Source organism: Xenopus laevis, chromosome 2S (genome assembly GCF_017654675.1).
Source record: "Xenopus laevis strain J_2021 chromosome 2S, Xenopus_laevis_v10.1, whole genome shotgun sequence".
Lineage (NCBI taxonomy): Eukaryota > Metazoa > Chordata > Amphibia > Anura > Pipidae > Xenopus > Xenopus laevis.
In genome coordinates, this window is record NC_054374.1 from 69,253,743 (window position 1) to 69,273,702 (window position 19,960).

Genomic DNA, 19,960 nt, shown 5'->3' on the forward strand with positions numbered 1-19,960 from the left:
GATTCCAAATCCTGCTGAAAAAGGCAGAGTACTAATGAATCCTGAACTAAATCCTGGATTTGGTGCATCCCTAGTAGGGGTTTTTTTTTAAAAAAAAACTTTTAACTGGGACCCTGACTGCTGATTGGTTTTTAACGCTCATGCTTTAGCGTCCATGTCTGTGTGGCTTTTTTACTGTGGTGTGGGGCCTGTAGTGGGGTGGGGCCCAGAAAATAAAAATGATGATTTCTGATGGAGGCCCTGAGCAGTGTATTGGTTACACAACAGACAGTGCATTTTTGCAAATGGCCTTCACTACATGTTACCTAGTACTGAAAGGGTAAAAGGAACACGTAGTCCCTGTCAGTAGCAAAATAAGCTGTGCTGGCAAGGGGAATATAAAAGGAGCTGTCTCATGTTGCCATTTATTGCCTAGCATAGGGATAGGGAAAGAAGCCTGCTGTGTGCTCTGCATATTTAAATAAAGTTTGGGCACAATGACATGGGATGGACCTGCACTGGGACAAGGGAAAACACTAATAAGAATGAGTATGTTTGTCCACTTACCATTCCCCACTGAATGCTTCCCTGCTCATTCTTTTGGCCCCCTGAAGTGAAGTCGCCTCATGATCTTTATCTTTGCAAAATCCTCCGTTCCTGGAAAATATAACCAGGTTAGTAAATGACAATAGTCTTTCTGCTCACCATTTTAACCATATTAAGATTTCCCTCCCTCCCAGATTTACACCCTGCTCCCTTGTTCTATTATCTTTAATCCTCCAGCCCCCTCCCAGCCCCCTTAGCAATGTGAGCCTGCTTTCCAAACAAAAGGATGTAATGCTGCCTTGCCAGCAGTAGCTATGCTTGTCTCATTTTTCCTTTGCATTCTGTAGCCACAGATAACCTCATTTTTTAATGAACCCTATGATCTCCACGAATTGACTGGAATAAGGGACAAAACGGGCGAAACCACTTTACAGACGGGGGCAGGGTAACTCTTACTAACCGGTAAATGCATCAAATCGGCTTTTTTTCACAAAATAATGTATAAGAAGTATGGATTGCGTACAGTACTTGGATGCTGATTTTTTTAGTGAGAATGTGGCTTAGCCCTGTCACCCCTTATAGAGGTAATGGTATGTTCTCCCCCTCCTCCTTTTATTTCCTTATAAGCTACCCAGAAGAGAGATGCTGGGTGGAAGAATGTTCTGTTGAGAGTGAGTGAGAAAAGGGGTGCCCATCCAGCCATCTGTTACATCTTGCTACACAAAGGGGGGGCTTCTAGATCTAGGTAAGAAGGGGGAATTGGGTTTGTGAGGTGCCAGGGGCTTTACTGTGTAAAATGTGGTAACCTTTAGATGTCACTGTCTCACAGTATGAATGCAGGAAAGCAGCAAGGAATAGTGGGAGAAATCCATGTTCACATCTCTCTCCAGGGGGAAGGGTGTAATATAGATATAAATAGATAGACAACAGAAACAGATAAATATCAATACTTGCATGCTCATATCTGTGGCCTCTAGTTTGCTCAGTTGCAGCAATGAAGGGGGGGGGTACAGAATGCCTTTCATTTTTTTCTATTTTTCCCGCTGTCATTACCGCATCTGCAAAATGAATATCTTGTTTTTGCGTCAGAAAAAAAAATGCTTTATAAAAACAGAACTTGTGATGCATAATAATCTGCACACTGCTGATCACTCTCTACAACTAAGGACCACCTGAGCCTGTCCCTTATGTCTTCTTAAAGGGGTACTTCACCTTAAAATTAACTTGTAGCATCTTGTAGACTATAAATGATGTCAGCTGTAGTCATCTAAAAAAGATTTGCAATCGTTCATAATTCTAATTTTCTTATGGCTTTTAAAGTTATTCACTTTCATTGTTTTTTTTGTTTTTTTTTTTCAGTGGTGTAGCTCACAGGAACATGAGCAGTTATCTAGTGGTTACTGCTTAATTACCCTAGCAACCATGCAGCAATTATATAGCCGGAACGAAAATTGAATATTAGGGGTTTTGAACACATATAAGCAATACAAAACTACAGCTTTACATTCAGTCTGATTTGGGCTTGGTCACTGACTCCAGCCACAAAGTAGTATCGTAACTCTCAAATCAAGGAGAGGCATAACGGGAAAATAATAATTAAAAAAAAAAGATAAATGTAGAAAAGTTGCTTAGAATAGAACTGTCTACAGCATACTAACATTCATCTAAACTTCACATTTAAAGTCCTTAGAGATAATATAATAACTTGGGTGCATATTTGGACTAATGAATCAAATAGACCATAACAACCTACTAGTAATTTGATTTAATTGCTCTGAACTGCAGTTTAACTATAGGGGAAGCAGAATCTATGATCGCTGGGGGTAGCAGAATTACAGCGGCCTGGTGGGGCACGGACTAATATACTGTGTATATATATATATATATATATATATATATAAATAATAAGTATAATAATTGTCTTATTACCAAAATTAGGAGGCCGTATAATGATTTTGCATTGCGGCCCAGTAACTTCTACTTCTGCCACTGATGTTTCAGTTAAAGCTTACAGCTGATTGGTTGCTAATGGGTTAATAAGCTGCTGCTTATCCATGTTAATAAAGTGCCTCATTAGTTATATAAGTATTTTTATTTCTTTGCCCATTCTGCCACATATTTGTGACTATAAACTTCTTTATGTTGAGGAGGGTAGGTGGTTTGTCATTTGGTATATTAGGCTTTGCTATATATATATATATATATATATATATATATATATATATATATATATATATATATATATATATATATATATATATATATATACACACCTCTTCTCTCCTCATTTGTGTTGTCTTGTTGGGAATCTAGTTCTCAGTTGAATACCGTCATGTCTTTCTTAGGCACGACAGAAGTGATTATGGTATAGGATATGTTCTGCTCATTAGAGAGACTCCCGTTGTTCATATCAGAGTTGCAGCAGCTTGAACACATTACAGATCTGACTGAAAGCTGCATGTGGTATGAAGAAACTGTTGCATTATGGGATGTGTAGTGGTTTTGTTTTGTCTTGAATTGGGGTGAAGCATTGATTTAAGCATACAAATCTCAAAAGGGTGAAAATTATCAACACGGCACGTTTGGGGCTCTCATTTAAAAAACAATAAAGGAATTGGGTAGGTGAAACTCAGAACTATTAGCCTATGTTGTTAAGACTACAACTCCCAGAACTCACAGACAACTGAGAAAAAAGCATGAACCAGGAATATAACATTAAAAACTGGATTGTTGCAACCTCACTGTTAGAAAAGAGGAGGAAAATCTAAACACAGTGGGATATATGCCATATCACATGACTGTCTTAGCCACTAAGTGACTATGTTTATGATAACCATTTGAACCCACACTTCATTCCAGCAAAATGTAGAATTGGCCAGCTAGAAGTCTGCCTATGTTCATATGCTGGTGCCCTGTCTGCTTCTTGGCACAAGGAAAACAGCTGTTGCTATGGAAACCATAGTCATGTTACCTGTGGGCCTAAGAAATTCCCACAATGCATCATACCATAGTTTGTTTAACCCATTCTGTACCCAGATTCTAATGCAAATGTAGCAGTGGAAAATCTCTCCCTTTTGTACAATTAACAACCCATATTTTTGTTATTATGCTATAATGTTGCATGAAACATTATAAGTACCAGATAAGCACCCAAGACCTTTAGTTCAAATGATTGCTTTGCATTAAAACTCAAGAGCATAAGAAAGAAAATGACCCATGTAAAGCTTTAGCTGTTTTACAAATTCTCACAGAAGGGAGCATTTTAGACTCTTTTTTTTTTTTAATTAATAGTAATCCTATTCTGGTTCCCTCCATACAGTTATTGAGAATTCTGCCTGGTCATTGGAGTCACTGACCCCAAAAACAGATTGGTTGCGTGGCTTTATTTTTATTGTTATTTTTGCCTATGTTTTCATTTTAGGCCTTCTATCATTCATCTTCCACTTTGATGTTAAAACTGCTCCCTGGTTGCTAGGATAATTTGCCCTTAGCAACCAGATAATCATTTACATTACAGTTACAGTACAAAGTCGGACTGTTTTGCCACCAGTATGGATGTATGCAGGTTAGTTAGTCTCAAATACAAGGTACTGTTTTATTGTAGAAATAATTAAAAAATGTGAACTTTTTGGCTTAGAGTGGAGTCTATGGGAGATGGACTTTACCTTATATAAAGCTTTCTGCATGTTGAGTTTCTGGATAAGGGATGTCATATCTGTGTTTGGTATGGTGCTCTCAGTACTTCTGAGTTCTAAAGGTTTTCTATACCCTCCTTGTTAGTACCTGCTGCCATATTCCTCAGTACAGGCTACAAGAAAACTGCTAATGGGGGGGGGTCCATTTTCAAGCCAGTTCAGCTGATCTCACCCTTAAAGGAACAGTTCAGTGTAAAAATAAAAACTGGGTAAATAGATAGGCTGTGTAAAGTAGATAAAGTTTCTAATATAGTTAGTTAGCCAAAAATGTAATCTATAAAGGCTGAAGTGAGCGGATGTCTAACAAAACAGAACATAAAACAACTTCCTGCTTTTCAGCAACTTGAAGGGAACCACATGGGACATAACTGTTCAGTGAGTTTGCAATTGATCCTTAGCATGCAGCTCAGATTCAGAAGCAAACAGTTATGCCCCATGAGCCCCCCTCACGTCACTGATTGGTTACTGCCTGGTAACCAATCAGTGGAAACCAAGAGAGCTGCAAAGCAGGAAGTAGTGTTCTGGCTATTATATTAGACTTATAGCCTTTTTTAAATTCCATTGCTATACAAGCAGCTTGTTTATATGAACTATAGTAGTGTTTATGAAGCAAACAGATCAGTTTTAACAGTGCAGGTGTTGCTGTTCCTTTAAGTTACATCACGTTTCACCTTGTGGTTTGCTCTAGAATGCCCCCTTCTGGTTAATTGGAAATAAAACAATGTAAAAACTGATCAAGGTAATAAGGAAGTGTGTACCCATCCACCCTTGCACACAATTCTGGCAATGAGTAATAATTAGACTGTTTTTTTCCAGCATTTTGAACCTGTGACCTAAAAGATGAAAGAGAAAATGAATGGAGTTACCTGTTTAAGGATGCAAATCACCATGACCAAATTAAATAGCTTTCTAGCAACTACACAATGATTGGCTTATTGGACTTGAGTTTATATATACTGTACTGCATTGTTTTGGTACCATATATAGTGCTTCTCTACACTCACTCATATGTGCTAGAAACCCAAACATGTTTTGTTACAAATATAGTAGCTATTTTATGTGTACTGGATTGCTCTGCATACTAGTATATCATCAGGAAGCTTATAAACTACATCCAGCATTAACTTCAAGGGTTAGTTTTCACTTTGATAAACAAATTCATTCACAGTATCAGCTTTCATACTTGTTGTATGCTGTTTATTGCTGGGTGGTATGTATCTTGATGGCCTTGATGAACTTTGGCATTATGTACTGAGTTATATATATTGTAATATTTGTTACAAATAAATCTTTGATTTGAATTGCAGCACCACCTGCTTTTTTGTGCTTGGTTAGTGTACAAGATTATTCTGTGATTTAAATCCTGTAATTTTTGGGGTATTATTTGATTTTAAGACTTCAATACAAATTTGTAGAACATATATACGGGGAAGCCCAGAGTGCCATCCATTACCTTTGATTTTTTGCTTTGACCAGGTGCTCAAAACTTTGCCCCCCCCCCCCGCACTCTATGGGTCTGGGTATATGTATTATGTACAATGTGGTTTATGGGACTTAGCACGGGGACATTTTAACCACAGACAACAAACACCCAAAGTTTCATGTTCACTTAACCACAGCCCTGTAGCAAGGAAGATCTGTGCCTTCAAAGATGCCCCAGTAGCTCAACATCTTCTTTTCTGCTGATTCACTGCACATGCTCTGTGCTGCTGTCACTAACTGAGCTTAGGGACCACTCAAAATATACAGTACACATAGAATACATATATATATTAGTAATTAATACAGAAAAGTAACGGTAGTATCAGAATTTAATAATCAGCCCTGTAATATGCGCTTATATTACAGGCTAACCTCATTTTCTGCTTGATAATCTGTGATGAATTCTAATCTTAGCTTCTTGATAGCATCTCAGAGCTCACTGAGCATGTGAGTGTTGCAGACATTTTCCTAGATGGTGACCCCCTGTGACAAGTTTGAAGTCCTGGATCATTGCTGCTATTGAGAAGCTGAAACTTTAAGCTGATGCAATAAATGAGTTAATAAATTATGGCATTTTTAGCCATATTCAGTTTTAGGGTTTGGTTCTCCTTTAACATCCACACTTTTAAACTGCATTTTTTCAGAAATGATTCTTCCATTCAGTCGTACAATTACCATACAGCAAGGGTTGCCTGAATAGTGGGGTCTACTGTATGGTTCTATCTCATGTGCCTTTCTCCTCATCCTGAAATCTTCCAAAGTTAGCTAGGTAACTTCACATGGGGCAACTTATTTTCTGAGGTGGCAGATAAGCTATGTTACTCTACTGCCTTCATTACATTGGTAGTTATGAATGCAGGCTGTCTTTCTCCTCTGTTTTTTACAGCAAAACTTAGAAAAAATTAATAATTGGGAAGATCCAGATGCAGGGGTAGGGGCTTTATTTAACTGCTAGTCTGTCATAGATTGAAGAATCTACAACACTGGCTATCAGTAGCTCACTGGCAGTATCATATAGTTTTTTTTCTGCCTTTTGTTTCATCCATTCATTCCTTGCTGCATGTTGTTAAGCAATGTTACTCAGCAGGGAAAGAGTTAATCTGAAGCATGTTTTCAGTGCACCTGCCTGAAGCATTTTTGTTATTGACCACAAGATGGCAATCCTATAACAAAAATTGGGAATTTATAATCTAAGGCTGTTATAATGTACATGGCTGTACAGCTATACAGCACTGAAAGCTCTATAGTTCCTCAAGTGAAAGCGCCGGTGTTGCTATGGCAACCGTTAGCTAGGTATCTGATTGGGGCTTGTTGTTTTAGAGGGCACGCAATCAAGAAGTTGGCATCAACTGTAGAGGATGATGCACAAAATCGCGGTCTTGGTCTTTGTAAAGACCGCAGCTCTTTAGGTAAATTCTTTTACACTAGTCAGCAGTAATATCAGAAACAAAGTTACAGTGGACCAAAGTGACTGTTTTATAAGGTAACTGAGGTGCACTAAATAATGTATTAATAGTAGGCTTTTCATGTGGAATGCAAAGCTGCTTGGGCTTTCCTTGTCCTTTAAAGGAATAGTTCAGCGTGAAAATAAAAACTGTGTAAATAGATAGGCTGTGCAAAATAAAAAATGTTTCTAATATAGTTAGTTAGCCAAAAATTTAATGTATAAAGGCTGGAGTGACTGGATGTCTAACATAATTTTTCAGCTCTCTAAGGGCTCTTACACACGGCCGTTCCGACCTGCGTTCCGTTTTTTGGCGTTCAGCCGCAGGGGAGCGCAGGAATAGACGCAAGTCATTATTTGAAATGGGGCTGTACTCACTCAGGCGCGTGTAGGCGACGAACGCAGGTTCAGACGCAACATGCTGCATTTTTCCTGCGTTCGGCGCCTACACGCGCCTTAGTGAGTACAGGCCCATTTCAAATAATGACTTGCGTCTATTCCTGCGCTCCCCTGCGGCTGAACGCCAAAAAACGGAACGCAGGGAACGGCCGTGTGTAAGAGCCCTAACTCTGAGCTAGTCAGCGACTGGAAGGGGGGCCACATGGTACATTTCTGTTTAGTGAGTTTGCAATTGATCTTCAGCATTCAGCTCCGATTCAAAAGCAACAGATATGACCTATGTGGCCCCCTTCAAGTCTCTGATCGGTTACTGCCTGGTAACCAGTCAGTGGAAACCAAGAGAGTTGAAAAGCAGGAAGTAGTGTTCAGGCTATTCTGTTAAGACATCCAGTCACTCCAGCCTTTATACATTACATTTTTGGCTAACAAACTATAGTAGAAACATTTTTTATTTTGCACAGCCTATCTATTTACACAGGTTTTATTTTTACACTGAACTATTCCTTTAAGTGGAACTGAAGGTTTCATTAGCATAAGAGACAGTGAATGAATGGTTAGTGAGGTAAGAAGAGAGCCAAAATGCAGCCTGGTTAGGGATGCCAAGCGAATACAGAATTTGCATCAGGAGAGAGTGGTCAACCGTATTAAATGCAGATGATAGGTCAAGGAGGAGGAGTTGTGATGACAAACTCTTTATCAATGCATTTAAGATTGGCTTGTAAGACAGATAGTGTTGTATAGTATTGGTATGCACTGTGGGTCATTTGGAGAGGTTGAACGTGATGGACTTTTGTATTTTTAAACTAATATCTAGTGATGGGCGAATTTGGTCCGTTTCGCTTCGCCGAAAAATTCGCGAAATTCGCGAAACGGCGAAAAATTCGCAAAACGGCGCCGGCGTCTCGTTTTTGGCAAATTCGCGAAACGGCGCCGGCGTCTCGTTTTTGGCAAATTTTTGGCGTGAATTTTCGCGGGCGTTTCGCGAATTTATTCGCTGGCGGCGAAACGCGCAAATTCGCTGCGAATTCGCGCCTGGCGAATAAATTCGCCCATCACTACTAATATCAACAAAAGGGACTTCCCATGGCTATAAGCCTGCTCATAATATTAGCATGAGTTCAGCAACTTGAGATGGTAATAGGTTACAAACAGTGGTACCAGTGGCACAAAGCAGCTACATGTTCTGATATGTACCATAATCATGCTATTGCTTACAGTGCATGCATGTTTATTCCAAAAGTACAGATCATTTTTTCTTCTTTTTGATTCCCAGGTAAATATGACAGAAGTGGAGCCAGTTCTGGACTTTTCCTCTTCTGCACGGGCAGGTCGTAGAAATGCACTGCCTGATATACTGGGGTCACCAGCAGGGGTCGCACCTTCTGACCTCCCACTTAAACTAGCAGAAATGTCTCTAAATACAGGTGAGTAGAAATTAGTGATGCACCGAATCCAGGATTCATTTCAGCATTCTGCCAGGATTCGGATTCGGCCGAATCCTCTACCTGGCCAAACCAAATCCGAATCCTAATTTGCATATGCAATTTAGGGGCGAGGAAGGAGATTTCATGACTTTTTTTCACAAAACAAGGAAGTAAAAAAATAGTCTATAAACTGCCTATAAACTGAGTTGGGTAAATTATGGGAGTGAATTCTTATTAACTGGCTTGGACAATAGGAGAGTGAGTGTTATAACTATGGAGATTTCATATACAGATATGGGACCTATTATCCAGAATGCTTGGGACCTGGTCGTTTCCGGATAACAGATCTTTCCGTAATTTGGATCTTCATACCTTAAGTATAATAGAAAATTATGTAAACATTAAATAAACCCCAAAAGCCGTTTTTTCCTCCAATAAGGATTACTTATATCTTAGTTTGGACTAAGCACAAGGTACTGTTTTATTATTACAGAGAAAAAGGAAATCATTTTTAAAAATTTGGATTATTTCATTATAATGAAGTCTATGGGAGATGGCCATTCTGTAATTCTGAGCTTTCTGGATAACGGGTTTCCAGATAACGGATCCCATACCTATACATTGTATCTGTGACTTTTTCAAGTTGATTTCTTAGATTCATATCAGGTTCCTTTTATAATGTTATTTTAGGGGTGGTTCACCTTTAACTTAATTTTTATTATATTATAGAATGGCCTTTTCTAAGCAACTTTTAAATTGTTTTTGATTATTAATTATTATAGTGTTTTGAATTATTTTCATTCTTCTTCTGGCTCTTATCAGCTTTCAAATGGGGGTCACTGACCTCATCTAAAAGCAAATGCTTTGTAAGGTTACAAATGTGTTATTGCCTCTTTTTTTATTGCTCAACTTTCTATTCAAGCCTTCTACTATTCATATTCCAGTCTATTTTTCAAATCAATGCATGGTTGCTAGGGTAATTTGGACCCTAACACACAGATTATGGGAACTGTAAACTGGAGAGCTGCTGAATAAAAAGCTACATAACTCAAAACAAACCGATAATAAAATATGAAAATCATTGCAAATTGTCTCAGAATATCACTCTCTACACATAGTTTACTCAAAGGTGAACAACCCCTTTAATTTAAAGCGGAAGGAAACCTAGTTGGCGCAAAACCCCTCCCACCCTCCCTCCTCCCCCCTGGCCTACCCGTCCCGCTGGGCAAATGCCCCTAACTTGTTACTTACCCTTCTGCGCAGGTCCAGTCCAGGGAGTTCACAGGTGACATCTTCTTCCACGCGATCTTCTTCCTGCTTTGACCGGCGCATGCGCAGTAGGAGCATTTTGCATGCGCCAAAAGTACATCGTGACTTTTGGCACATGCGCAGTAGATCCGTACCGGCGAAATGCTCCTACTGCGCAGGCGCCAAAACGCCGTTCAAAGCAGGAAGAAGATCGCGTGGAAGAAGATGTCGTCTGTGAACTCCCTGGACTGGACCTGCGCAGAAGGGTAAGTAACAAGTTAGGGGCATTTGCCCAGCGGGACGGGTAGGCCAGGGGGGAGGAGGGAGGGTGGGCAACACACGGGAGGGGGGGAGGGTTTTTGCGCCAACTAGGTTTCCTTCCCCTTTAAAGGGGAGCAACTCTTTTAAGTGTGTTTAACCTGTGACATTTCTCTTAAACCGAGGTCCAGATCTGCAGTCTCCCACTGCTGAGTCACCGCAGCAACCAACTGACAGCCCTGAATTAAAGGACACATCCTAATAATTTAGCGGCCCAACTGGAGAGAGTATTTTTTTCTGCAACCAAGCTGGAGAGGATCATGCAAAGGTCTAAGAAGATTTGTTCAAATCAACCAGCCTTTTAACACCATAGGAACCTGACAAGAAAGGGGAGCAATGGATTGTCAGATATGATGGGATTGGGGGAGAAGCACTGGTTAAAACGAGCACTCACTCACTCTCTGAATATGTGTTTTGCTTGAACACGTTAATATTAGTCGTAGGATTGGAGAATTACATAAAAACAATTTAAAAATACAGCGTATGTCAAAATTCACTGCGGGCACAATATCCGCATGTGTATGAATGTAGGTATTATATTTATATACATGAGTACAGTTAATGTTATCCCTTTGATAGTCCTAAGTGTCTGTGTAATCTGGTCTTTGTGTGCATATTCTGCATTTCTTGATTAACTGTGTAACAAAGAAAGGGGTTATAACAAATCTTGCAAAGTTTCACCGAAATTATCCTCGTCAGTTGATTAATGAAATAAAACCATGGTGTTAAAACCCTGCAAATATTTAGGTAAATGCAGGGTGCTATGTGGCTTTTTAAGCTGAGACCTCATGAAACACAGGGAAAAGTTAGATGAAACCTGCAAGACAGGTGGTTATCTGAGTAGACATTATGAGGCTCAGGTTTTTAAAGCAAAACAGAAGCAGAACTATAGAGGAAGCAGAGCAGTGCCTGGTATTGATGTGGGGCCCAGGAGGTATACTGGGCCCAGTGAGGGCACTGACTAATAAGCAGTTTCTATATACAATTGTGAAAAATCTCATTGCTAATTATCAGGGGGGGGGGGGCTAAAATGATTACTATGGGACCCAGCTATAGTGTATGCCACTGGAAAAAAACATTATTTAAGTAGGAAACACATTGCAGTTTTATCCAAGGAAAGAAACATGATGTTACAATATCACTGAAAGAAATGATAAAGGCAGTGAGGTAGGTAAAGGGATGGGGAAGCTTCTAGCAGAGAACAACGGCAGTACAGGATGCAGTGTGTGTATGTGTGAGAAGACCGTTTTAATTAAATGGAGAAAAACAGGCAGAGAAGGTGCTGAAAAGACAATAGGGATGAGAATGAGGGGCACATGGGTAGGACTAAATGGGGATCACCATAGAAGTCATAATTAGAAATATATGTGCAATGGAAACAGTGTTTCCTCAGTGCAAACAATTTTGTTTTTTTTTTGGTGTGAATTTAATTAACTGAATCATCTGCCCGTGGAAAAAATACTGCACATTATTTTTGTCTTGTGTGCAGTGTATTAAGTATGAACAATTTAACATTTCAAAATGGGAATTCGAGTTTTAATTATGCACATTATTTTTCTGTGTATGACTTTCTGTACTTTCCACCATTACAGTCCTACAAGGTAGAGGCAGCTTGCAAGGCAGATCTACATGACAGTGTCAAGACATTCAACATTCAGATATTTTTATTAAGATACATAGAGAAAGGAGCAGTAAAGGATATTTGGAAAATTACTATGGCTAATTTTCTTCCTTTCTGCCATATCTCAAGCTATACATTTTAGAACACAGAATTGTCTTAAAAATCCTCAAGGTGCATTCCATTAATCCTACTGCTGACAGACATTTTTATATCTTATGAATTAAAAACATGTATTTCACAGTTTCTAGTAATTGCAAAGCCACATGTCTGCAAGTGAAGAAAAGTACAATTTCTTATAAATAAACAGATTTCTCATGTATCAGTTTCACTGGCTTAATTTATTCAGGTGTCATTTAGGTGGCTACAGCATGATTTCCATATTATAGGTTTATGCTAAATACATTTTAGATTTTTAGATTAGATTGGGAACCTTGCCGCAGGAGGCTGTGAGCAGCCAGTTACCAGGGCAGCAAAAAGTCGCCTCTGGTGACTTTAAGAGGCAAATTTCCTTTTTTTAATATGAAATTTCTGCTGTGTTAGCGCAGAGAGCGCAATAGCACTCTTGATGGTATTTTTAGTAGTACCATTTTGACCTCGTGTAAGACAAACTCAGTAAAGGGAAACCTTTTGTAATAGTCAGGCAATTTATTCATACAGAATACAACATAACAGTTTTGTCTGGGTAATCTGTTGGAGTAACTCACAGAATGTCCCCCAAGGACTCACCAAAGACACACCTCTTGGTCCAAGTGTTATATAGCTTTCAGAAGGCATTTACAGTAATTGTGACAAGGGGTACACGAAATGCCATACATGGTCTGGCGAGGAGACAGTTTTGCAACATAAGAGTCCTCTGGTTCCAACTGTCCACAGCCTCGTAACCATCTGTTGGCTAAACATAGCCATTGTGTTAAAGCCAGCTATTGAGCAACACTTCTGCAAAAGGGCATAAGAGACATGCTGACACTATGCTGACACTCTGGAATCTAAGTAACAGAGTGGAGATCATTTATTTGTATGGCCTAGTATAAGTTATATGAGTGACCATTGTCCACAGTTGACCATTAGCCCTTACAGTCCATCCTGCCTTGGGCCCTATAGCATTATGGCGTCATAGAGGGCGGGGGTAATAGATATCGACCCTCTGACACTAGCCATTCGTCCGTCATAGGAAATAGACCGTTCCAGATATTAAAAATATACAAACACTCTCTGTACTACCAATGTGCCCCAACACTTAAGTTTTAAGGGCCTCAGTCGGCAACAGTCTCCTTCAGAGTTGTGGAGTCAGAGACAGAAATGTGGGTATCTGGAGTCGGAGTCTGCAAAAATGTACAGACTCCGACTCCTAATAACTTTACATACAAGCACTGAAAATAATCAAATCAGATTCAAGAGCTTCCCTGAAGGAAGATATGGCAGAAACAATCCTATTTCTAAAAATACTTTGAATACTTTAGTTCATTTTGGATTGTATTTAACAGCTATTCCACAGCTATATGCTAGGTTCAATTAATATATAAGTTGTTTTAGGTTTTCCAATTGTTTTTGGCTTATATAGTTTAACTTTGATTTTGGTTTAGAATTACCAACGGATGTGGTTTATATTTATGAGCATTGGTAGTGATAAAATGCCTTGTCTGTTGTGTACTTAACTTTCAATCAACATGGAAAATACACAGCCCTAATCTCCATAGCCTCTTACTTTACTGTTTATTGAAGGTTTGCATTTCAGTAAACTTAGACCCTCTGCTGCCTTCCATTTAATCTGGAACACATTTTTGATACAATATAACAATTTCAGATATTCAAAGCATTGGTATGGCCCTTGGGACCCTTTGCAAATCAAATATTTAATTAATTATACTTGCACTTACACCTAATTAGGCCTTTAGGATTTGTCACTGGTTGAGAAATGCAAACTTTGGGCTTATCCCCTCACTGATTGCAGCTTATTCGATGTCAGTGGGTACACGACCAGTTATGTACGTATGTGCTTTGGACAGATCGGTGGCACACGCCCTATTTGTGCACACAATGTGGGGAGCAGAGAGCTGCCCAGCCAGTTTGGCCCACCTCTGGTGAGATCTGAAGTTAAGTTAATGGATTCCTACAAAACAAGGGCATGATCTTTGTCTGCTAATGCAGAAGTGTTAATAAAGTTGTATCTTCTTGAAGCAAGAGAAGCATGATGGTGTCTGTGTGCAGTTTCTCCTCTGTCTAAAGAAAGAACTCTTAAGTAGAATGGCAACAAGAACTTAGAGACAAAGTATAAGTGATAAATACAAAAGAATATTCAATTGCTGGTCTGGATTTTTTTTAAAAAAAGGAACATGGAGATATGAATGATCAAAGATTAAGGCCATGGCTTGATTAGTTAATGATATAATGTATATTTATAGTTAAAGAGTAACATAACACTAATTTAGCTGAAAAATAACAGCAAATCATCCATAATAACTGATTGCTGCTATCTTATAGACAGAACTTTGGCCTTTAAATATTGCATCTATATTAGCAGTAGAAGTGAGCTGAGTGACAAACAATGGCATCATTGTCTCTTTTTATTAGCCCTGATGGAATAGGTTGCAACTTAAAAGTCTTTGGCTTTAAAACAATTATTTTAGAAATAATTGCAATGATATACAGTATGTATATTAAAAATCATCATTATATCAGTAGACAGTGCTGCACTTGAATAAAAACACCATTCTTGCTGTTGGGTGCTACATTAGTTAAGGGTTCTTCTGTTTAGCAGGAAACGTACGAACATTTGTTGTCTAATAAATACTATTATTGCTTCTTTAGTTTGCCTTAATTTTTTGTATTTGATACCATACCTCTTTCTCTACACACCAACTAAATTGTGCCCTGTATGCTTATGTCCCAATATCTTGCATCTTCATTGTTTTTGTACTCTGTCCTTTTATGTTTTTATTGTTCAGAAAGTATTTGTCTTCTACTTTCTTTTCTTCTGCCTTTTTCAATTTACAGATGAGGGTCACTAACCCCAATATCCAAAAACATATCGCTTATTGTTCTGTGAGTCTATAATTTGTATTGTTATTGTTACTTCCCATACAATCCACACCTTCATGTTAACACTTTACTGTTAATCAAATTGTCGCCCCCCCCCCCCACCACAAACTACTGAACATGCACTCCTTCACTTGTTCTGTTCTGTTCCACTAAAATGTAGAAGGGTAGAAGGTCAGGCAGACAGTAAAGATTTGGTAGTCTCACAAGTAATCATCACATTTTAGAGTTTATAAACACACACACAAAAAAGGCACAACATTAATGAATTGTGGGTGTATAAAAAAACACTATGGGGCAAATTTACTTACCTCCGAAAACCCACCAGCGCTGGCTTCGTGCACATCACAACTCTTCGCCAGGCGTAGATTCACCTGGACCACGCTAATTCGAATTCTCGCCAGCGTTAGCCACTTTGCCCTTTAGCAAATTTGCCCCTATGTGCATTATTATGCTTTCTGAGCAAAAAGAGTACCCCACCCCTACTTTGCTCATTGGATATTACTTGCCAACAAGCAAGAATTACTGATAATATGATATGCCAACCTGCTTCCTCTGTAACATGTAATAGGTCATATGCCAGTAACCACAAATATACAGATAATTAATGCTAACTGGCCAGTAAATTAACATTTTCTATATTATTAAACACCCAATCAGAGATTTACCAAGGGGAAGTGTAGTTCAGTAGAAGTGTCAACTAACTGAAGGCAGACTCTACCTCTCTGAAAAAAGCTCCCAGAGACAAATGTTCCTTTCATAGGGGGGGTAAGGAGTCCCAAAGGACTCCAGCATTTACTTAAATATCCATCCACCCTACCCCAGGAAGAAGCAATGGTATGTGAAAGGGGAACATTATATACTTTTTCACTTAGCCGGGTTGGCTAGGGGGTACTATAAGTAATTAGATACCCCTACTGTCCAACTAGTTCTCTGCTTTAAAGCAAATTATAAATAAAATCCTGAATACTGAGGAATCTGGGGGAGCTCACTTAATAGAGTTTTGTGCCTCTCTGCCATTGTGGATAATTTGCAGCCAAATGTTTTACTTAATCCACAATGTAAGCCTCAAATTACCCATTTACACAGTTGGTTTTGTAACATGGGAAAATTAATTTGAGAGACCCCAATCAAAGTGAAGGTGTGTATGGATTCATCAGCCAAACAGCATGGAGTTGCATAGTTAGGGGCATACATTTCTCATATAAACCAGGACTATGAAACCTGCAACTCTCCAGCTGCTCTTGGTCTACAACTGCCAAGGTCCCCAGACAGCTTTTATCTGTAAATAGATGCTGAAAGTTGTGGTCAACCAAGATGCCAAGGGTTGCACAGAACAATCCATATAAAAAGTCTAAATGACAGAACTTTACCAGTATCCATTATACATAGCCCCTTCCCTTCTGCATACAGAACACAGAGTGCTATGAATAGGGCTTGTGAGGGAAATTCAGTGCGTGTACAGACCTGTAATTTGCATCACATGGGTGGGCAGAATACAGCTCAGGGACAAATGTGGCACATAGAGCATTTTGGTACTTCCCTGCATGCCTTATGGCAGCTAAAAAAAAGCTTAGTATAATTGTGCTTTGTCTATCATAGAGATAATGCTGTATTATTCATTACTGGCAGCGAGTGAAAATAAAACAACTGATGCATTGATTCAGTGTTTCATTGTAATAAATAAGGAAATTTGTGCAGCTTCTTCATAGTAAGTGACAAAGTGGTACGCATGGGCTGTAACAATCGAGAGAGGAGGCCGCAAAATTGCTTAGGGGTTTGTGTGTGTATGGGTACTCAATGGGGTTCCTGTACAATTTCAGCTTTTGGCTTTGTATCTTTATATTTTTATGGGACTCCATGGATACTCGTAATATCCATTTATTTTCCCTGATATTCCCTACAATGTAGGCTGTGTGAGTAAACTTTTTAAGAACAAAATGCACTTTGCAAACGCGATTTTATTCCGAAACGCTCAATTTTTTCGAGCTTTTTCCTGAAAACCCAGAATGTTTGGGATTTTTACCCAAAAAGTCCGAAATAGTATGATTTCCAGACCAATTCCAGCGCAGACCATAAAAACTTCCAAATAGGATAGGGACCTCTCCCATTGACTTATATACAACCTCGGCAGGTTTAAAATGCCGAATTTTTGGATTCAGACTTTTTGCAGTATCGGGCTTTAATAGATCCCACAACATTCAATTTTTTTTCACCAAAAATTCGGGTTTTATAGTAAAAAAAAATCTCGAATTGTTTGCTTATTTAACATTGGGACTTTAATAAATAACCCCCTTAGTATATCATATAATGAGAATTTATGTTATCAAACAATGAGGTTTAACTTCAGTCAGAAATCACTTTCTGTTTTGGCCTAATAAACAGTAACATTAACAAGTTTTTATGGTATGTTCATTGCATGGTAAGCATGTTGGTACAGCCCAAAGGTTTTCCTTCCTATTATTCCTTTAACCTAGCAAACCAAAAAAAAATGAAGATTCGTATGCATAAATGTCACATATGTATGCTTATTAAACATAAAAATTCTGGTTATACAGAAACTGGGGCTTGTACCCTGTCAAAAAGGCTGTTACTCTCCATGAATATGCTAATGTGTCCCCCTTACTGCCACCGACAGACGGGGTGAATGGAGGGTGAAAGAATCAATGCAAAGCTGAGGACAAGGAGAAGAGTTAAACTGTGCTGCTTTACTTCATTGAAAGGGCATATTCACAGTCCATGCTTGTATATAAATGAACGCTAACACTGTAGAAAATCACACTAACAAAACTTGTCAAACCGTATGACAACTTAAAGGGATACTGTCATGGGGAAAAAAAAATTTTTCAAAATGAATCAGTTAATAGTGCTGCTCCAGCAGAATTCTGCACTATAATCCATTTCTCAAAAGAGCAAACAGATTTTTTTATATTCAATTTTGAAATCTGACATGGGGCTAGACATATTGTCAATTTCCCAGCTGCCCCAAGTCATGTGACTTGTGCTCTGATAAACTTCAATCACTCTTTATTGCTGTACTGCAAGTTGGAGTGATATTACCCCCCTCCGTTCCCCCCCCTGCAGCTAAACAAAAGAACAATGGGAAGGTAACCAGATAGCAGCTCCCTAACACAAGATAACAGCTGCCTGGTAGATCTAAGAACAACACTCAATAGTAAAAACCCATGTCCCACTGAGACGGATTCAGTTACATTGAGTAGGAAAACAGCAGCCTGCCAGAAAGCATTTCTCTCCTAAAGTGCAGGCACAAGTCACATGACCAAGGGCAGCTGGGAAATTGACAAAATGTCTAGCCCCATGTCAGAATTCAAAATTGAATATAAAAAAATCTTTTTGCTCTTTTGAGAAATGGATTTCACTGCAGAATTCTGCTGGAGTAGCAATATTAACTGATGAGTTTTGAAAAAAACATGTTTTCCAATGACAGGATCCCTTTAAGGTAAGGTAACATTTTTTATTCATACTGTAAGTCATTTGAGTCCCATAGACTTCATTATAATCAAATTCTCTATAATAATACACAGTGACTAGTATTCGATACAAACTAAGATATAATTCATCCCTGTTGGAAGCAAAACCAGCCTATTGGGTTTATTTAATATTTACATGACTTTCTAGTAGACTACCTGCGCCTGAGACCAGCAGAATATGTGGCAGTCAGCCAGAACCTGTTCCACCCGTGGCTCCCCCAGGTGTCAGGCCTGGCACACATCACTAGTGTTAAACCTTTCCATAACCTGCTAAAATTTTGTAAAATGGTATTTAGGGTGTGTGGCCACACAAGCGGTGTGGTCACAAAATTCTGCGATCAACCCGCGTCAGAACTTTTTGGCCCATGTTACATTTTTCAAATGTTGGGATGCATACATACTTTGGCACACTTTTTGCCAACTTTCTTTCATTATGTGCAGATGTTCCTTACACACCAGTTGTATGTCTGGATTCACTATACAATGCAACTCATCTGATTAACAGCTATAAAGGTATAGAGGGCAGCAATGCAAAGCAAGGCTGAAATGTTTATTGAGAGGCTACATCCAAAATTTCTGGTAAATCCTTCTCCGGGTATGAAACATTGTGTATCCACAAATAAGACTGATATATATATATATATAAAATTATACTGAACATCTTATCAGTCACTTAATCTCCTGCACCTCCTGAGCCCCCCCCCCAAGAAATGACTGGGTTTGCTTGCCCTTAAATTACACCCCTTCACTTTGTAGCACTGATTGCTGTTTTTCTTATGACTATTACTTTTCCACTTCTTTGCTATAACATTGCAGGAAAACTGGTTTTGTAGGAACAGTGCTGTTAAAAAGAGCTGCAGGATAGCATTCAGTTTGACTTTATCAGCTTATTTCCTATAGGACCATTATACATTTATTTACTTTAATCATTTATTTATTTATTCAAATTTGATTTCAAATTACTTTATGCCTCCAGAGAATTCTGAATAGTTCTGATTCAGGATGTAGATACTTTTATGTTATTTTTTTCAGTGAAGCTTTTTTGTTTAACTCCTCGCATCTCTCCTTTTATGTTACACTTCAGACTATGGAAATAATTGAGGTGGGGGTTGGTGGCAGTTGCACTGCATTTCTTCCGGCCTGTGTTATGTGAACTTGAAACTTCTTTTGTCTGTAGGACAAAGGTCACTTTCTGACCACCTGCTCCTCTACCATATTTTACCATATCCTAATTATCTAGGCCAAGAACCATGATCTACATGGGGGTATTTCCCAAT

At 38.8% G+C, this 19,960-nt stretch overlaps 1 protein-coding gene across 3 annotated transcripts; it reads left to right on the forward strand.

The window, feature by feature from the left end:
- Positions 1–518: 518 nt before the first annotated feature.
- Positions 519–12,473, forward strand: LOC108709534 (cAMP-dependent protein kinase inhibitor beta-like). Of its 3 annotated transcripts, none has more exons than XM_041583929.1 (3): positions 519–653; positions 8,819–8,969; positions 10,661–12,473. In XM_041583929.1, the coding sequence occupies exons 1-3, from the start codon at positions 606–608 to the stop codon at positions 10,735–10,737; spliced, it is 276 nt and encodes a 91-aa protein (XP_041439863.1). In that variant the 5' UTR covers positions 519–605; the 3' UTR covers positions 10,738–12,473. The 3 variants fall into 3 exon arrangements, 1 of the variants encoding a protein (XP_041439863.1); XR_001934649.2 differs by lacking the exon at positions 519–653 and adding an exon at positions 824–987 and having other exon boundaries at positions 10,667–12,473; XR_005965831.1 differs by lacking the exon at positions 519–653 and adding an exon at positions 1,047–1,270 and having other exon boundaries at positions 10,667–12,473.
- The last annotated feature ends 7,487 nt before the right edge of the window (positions 12,474–19,960 follow it).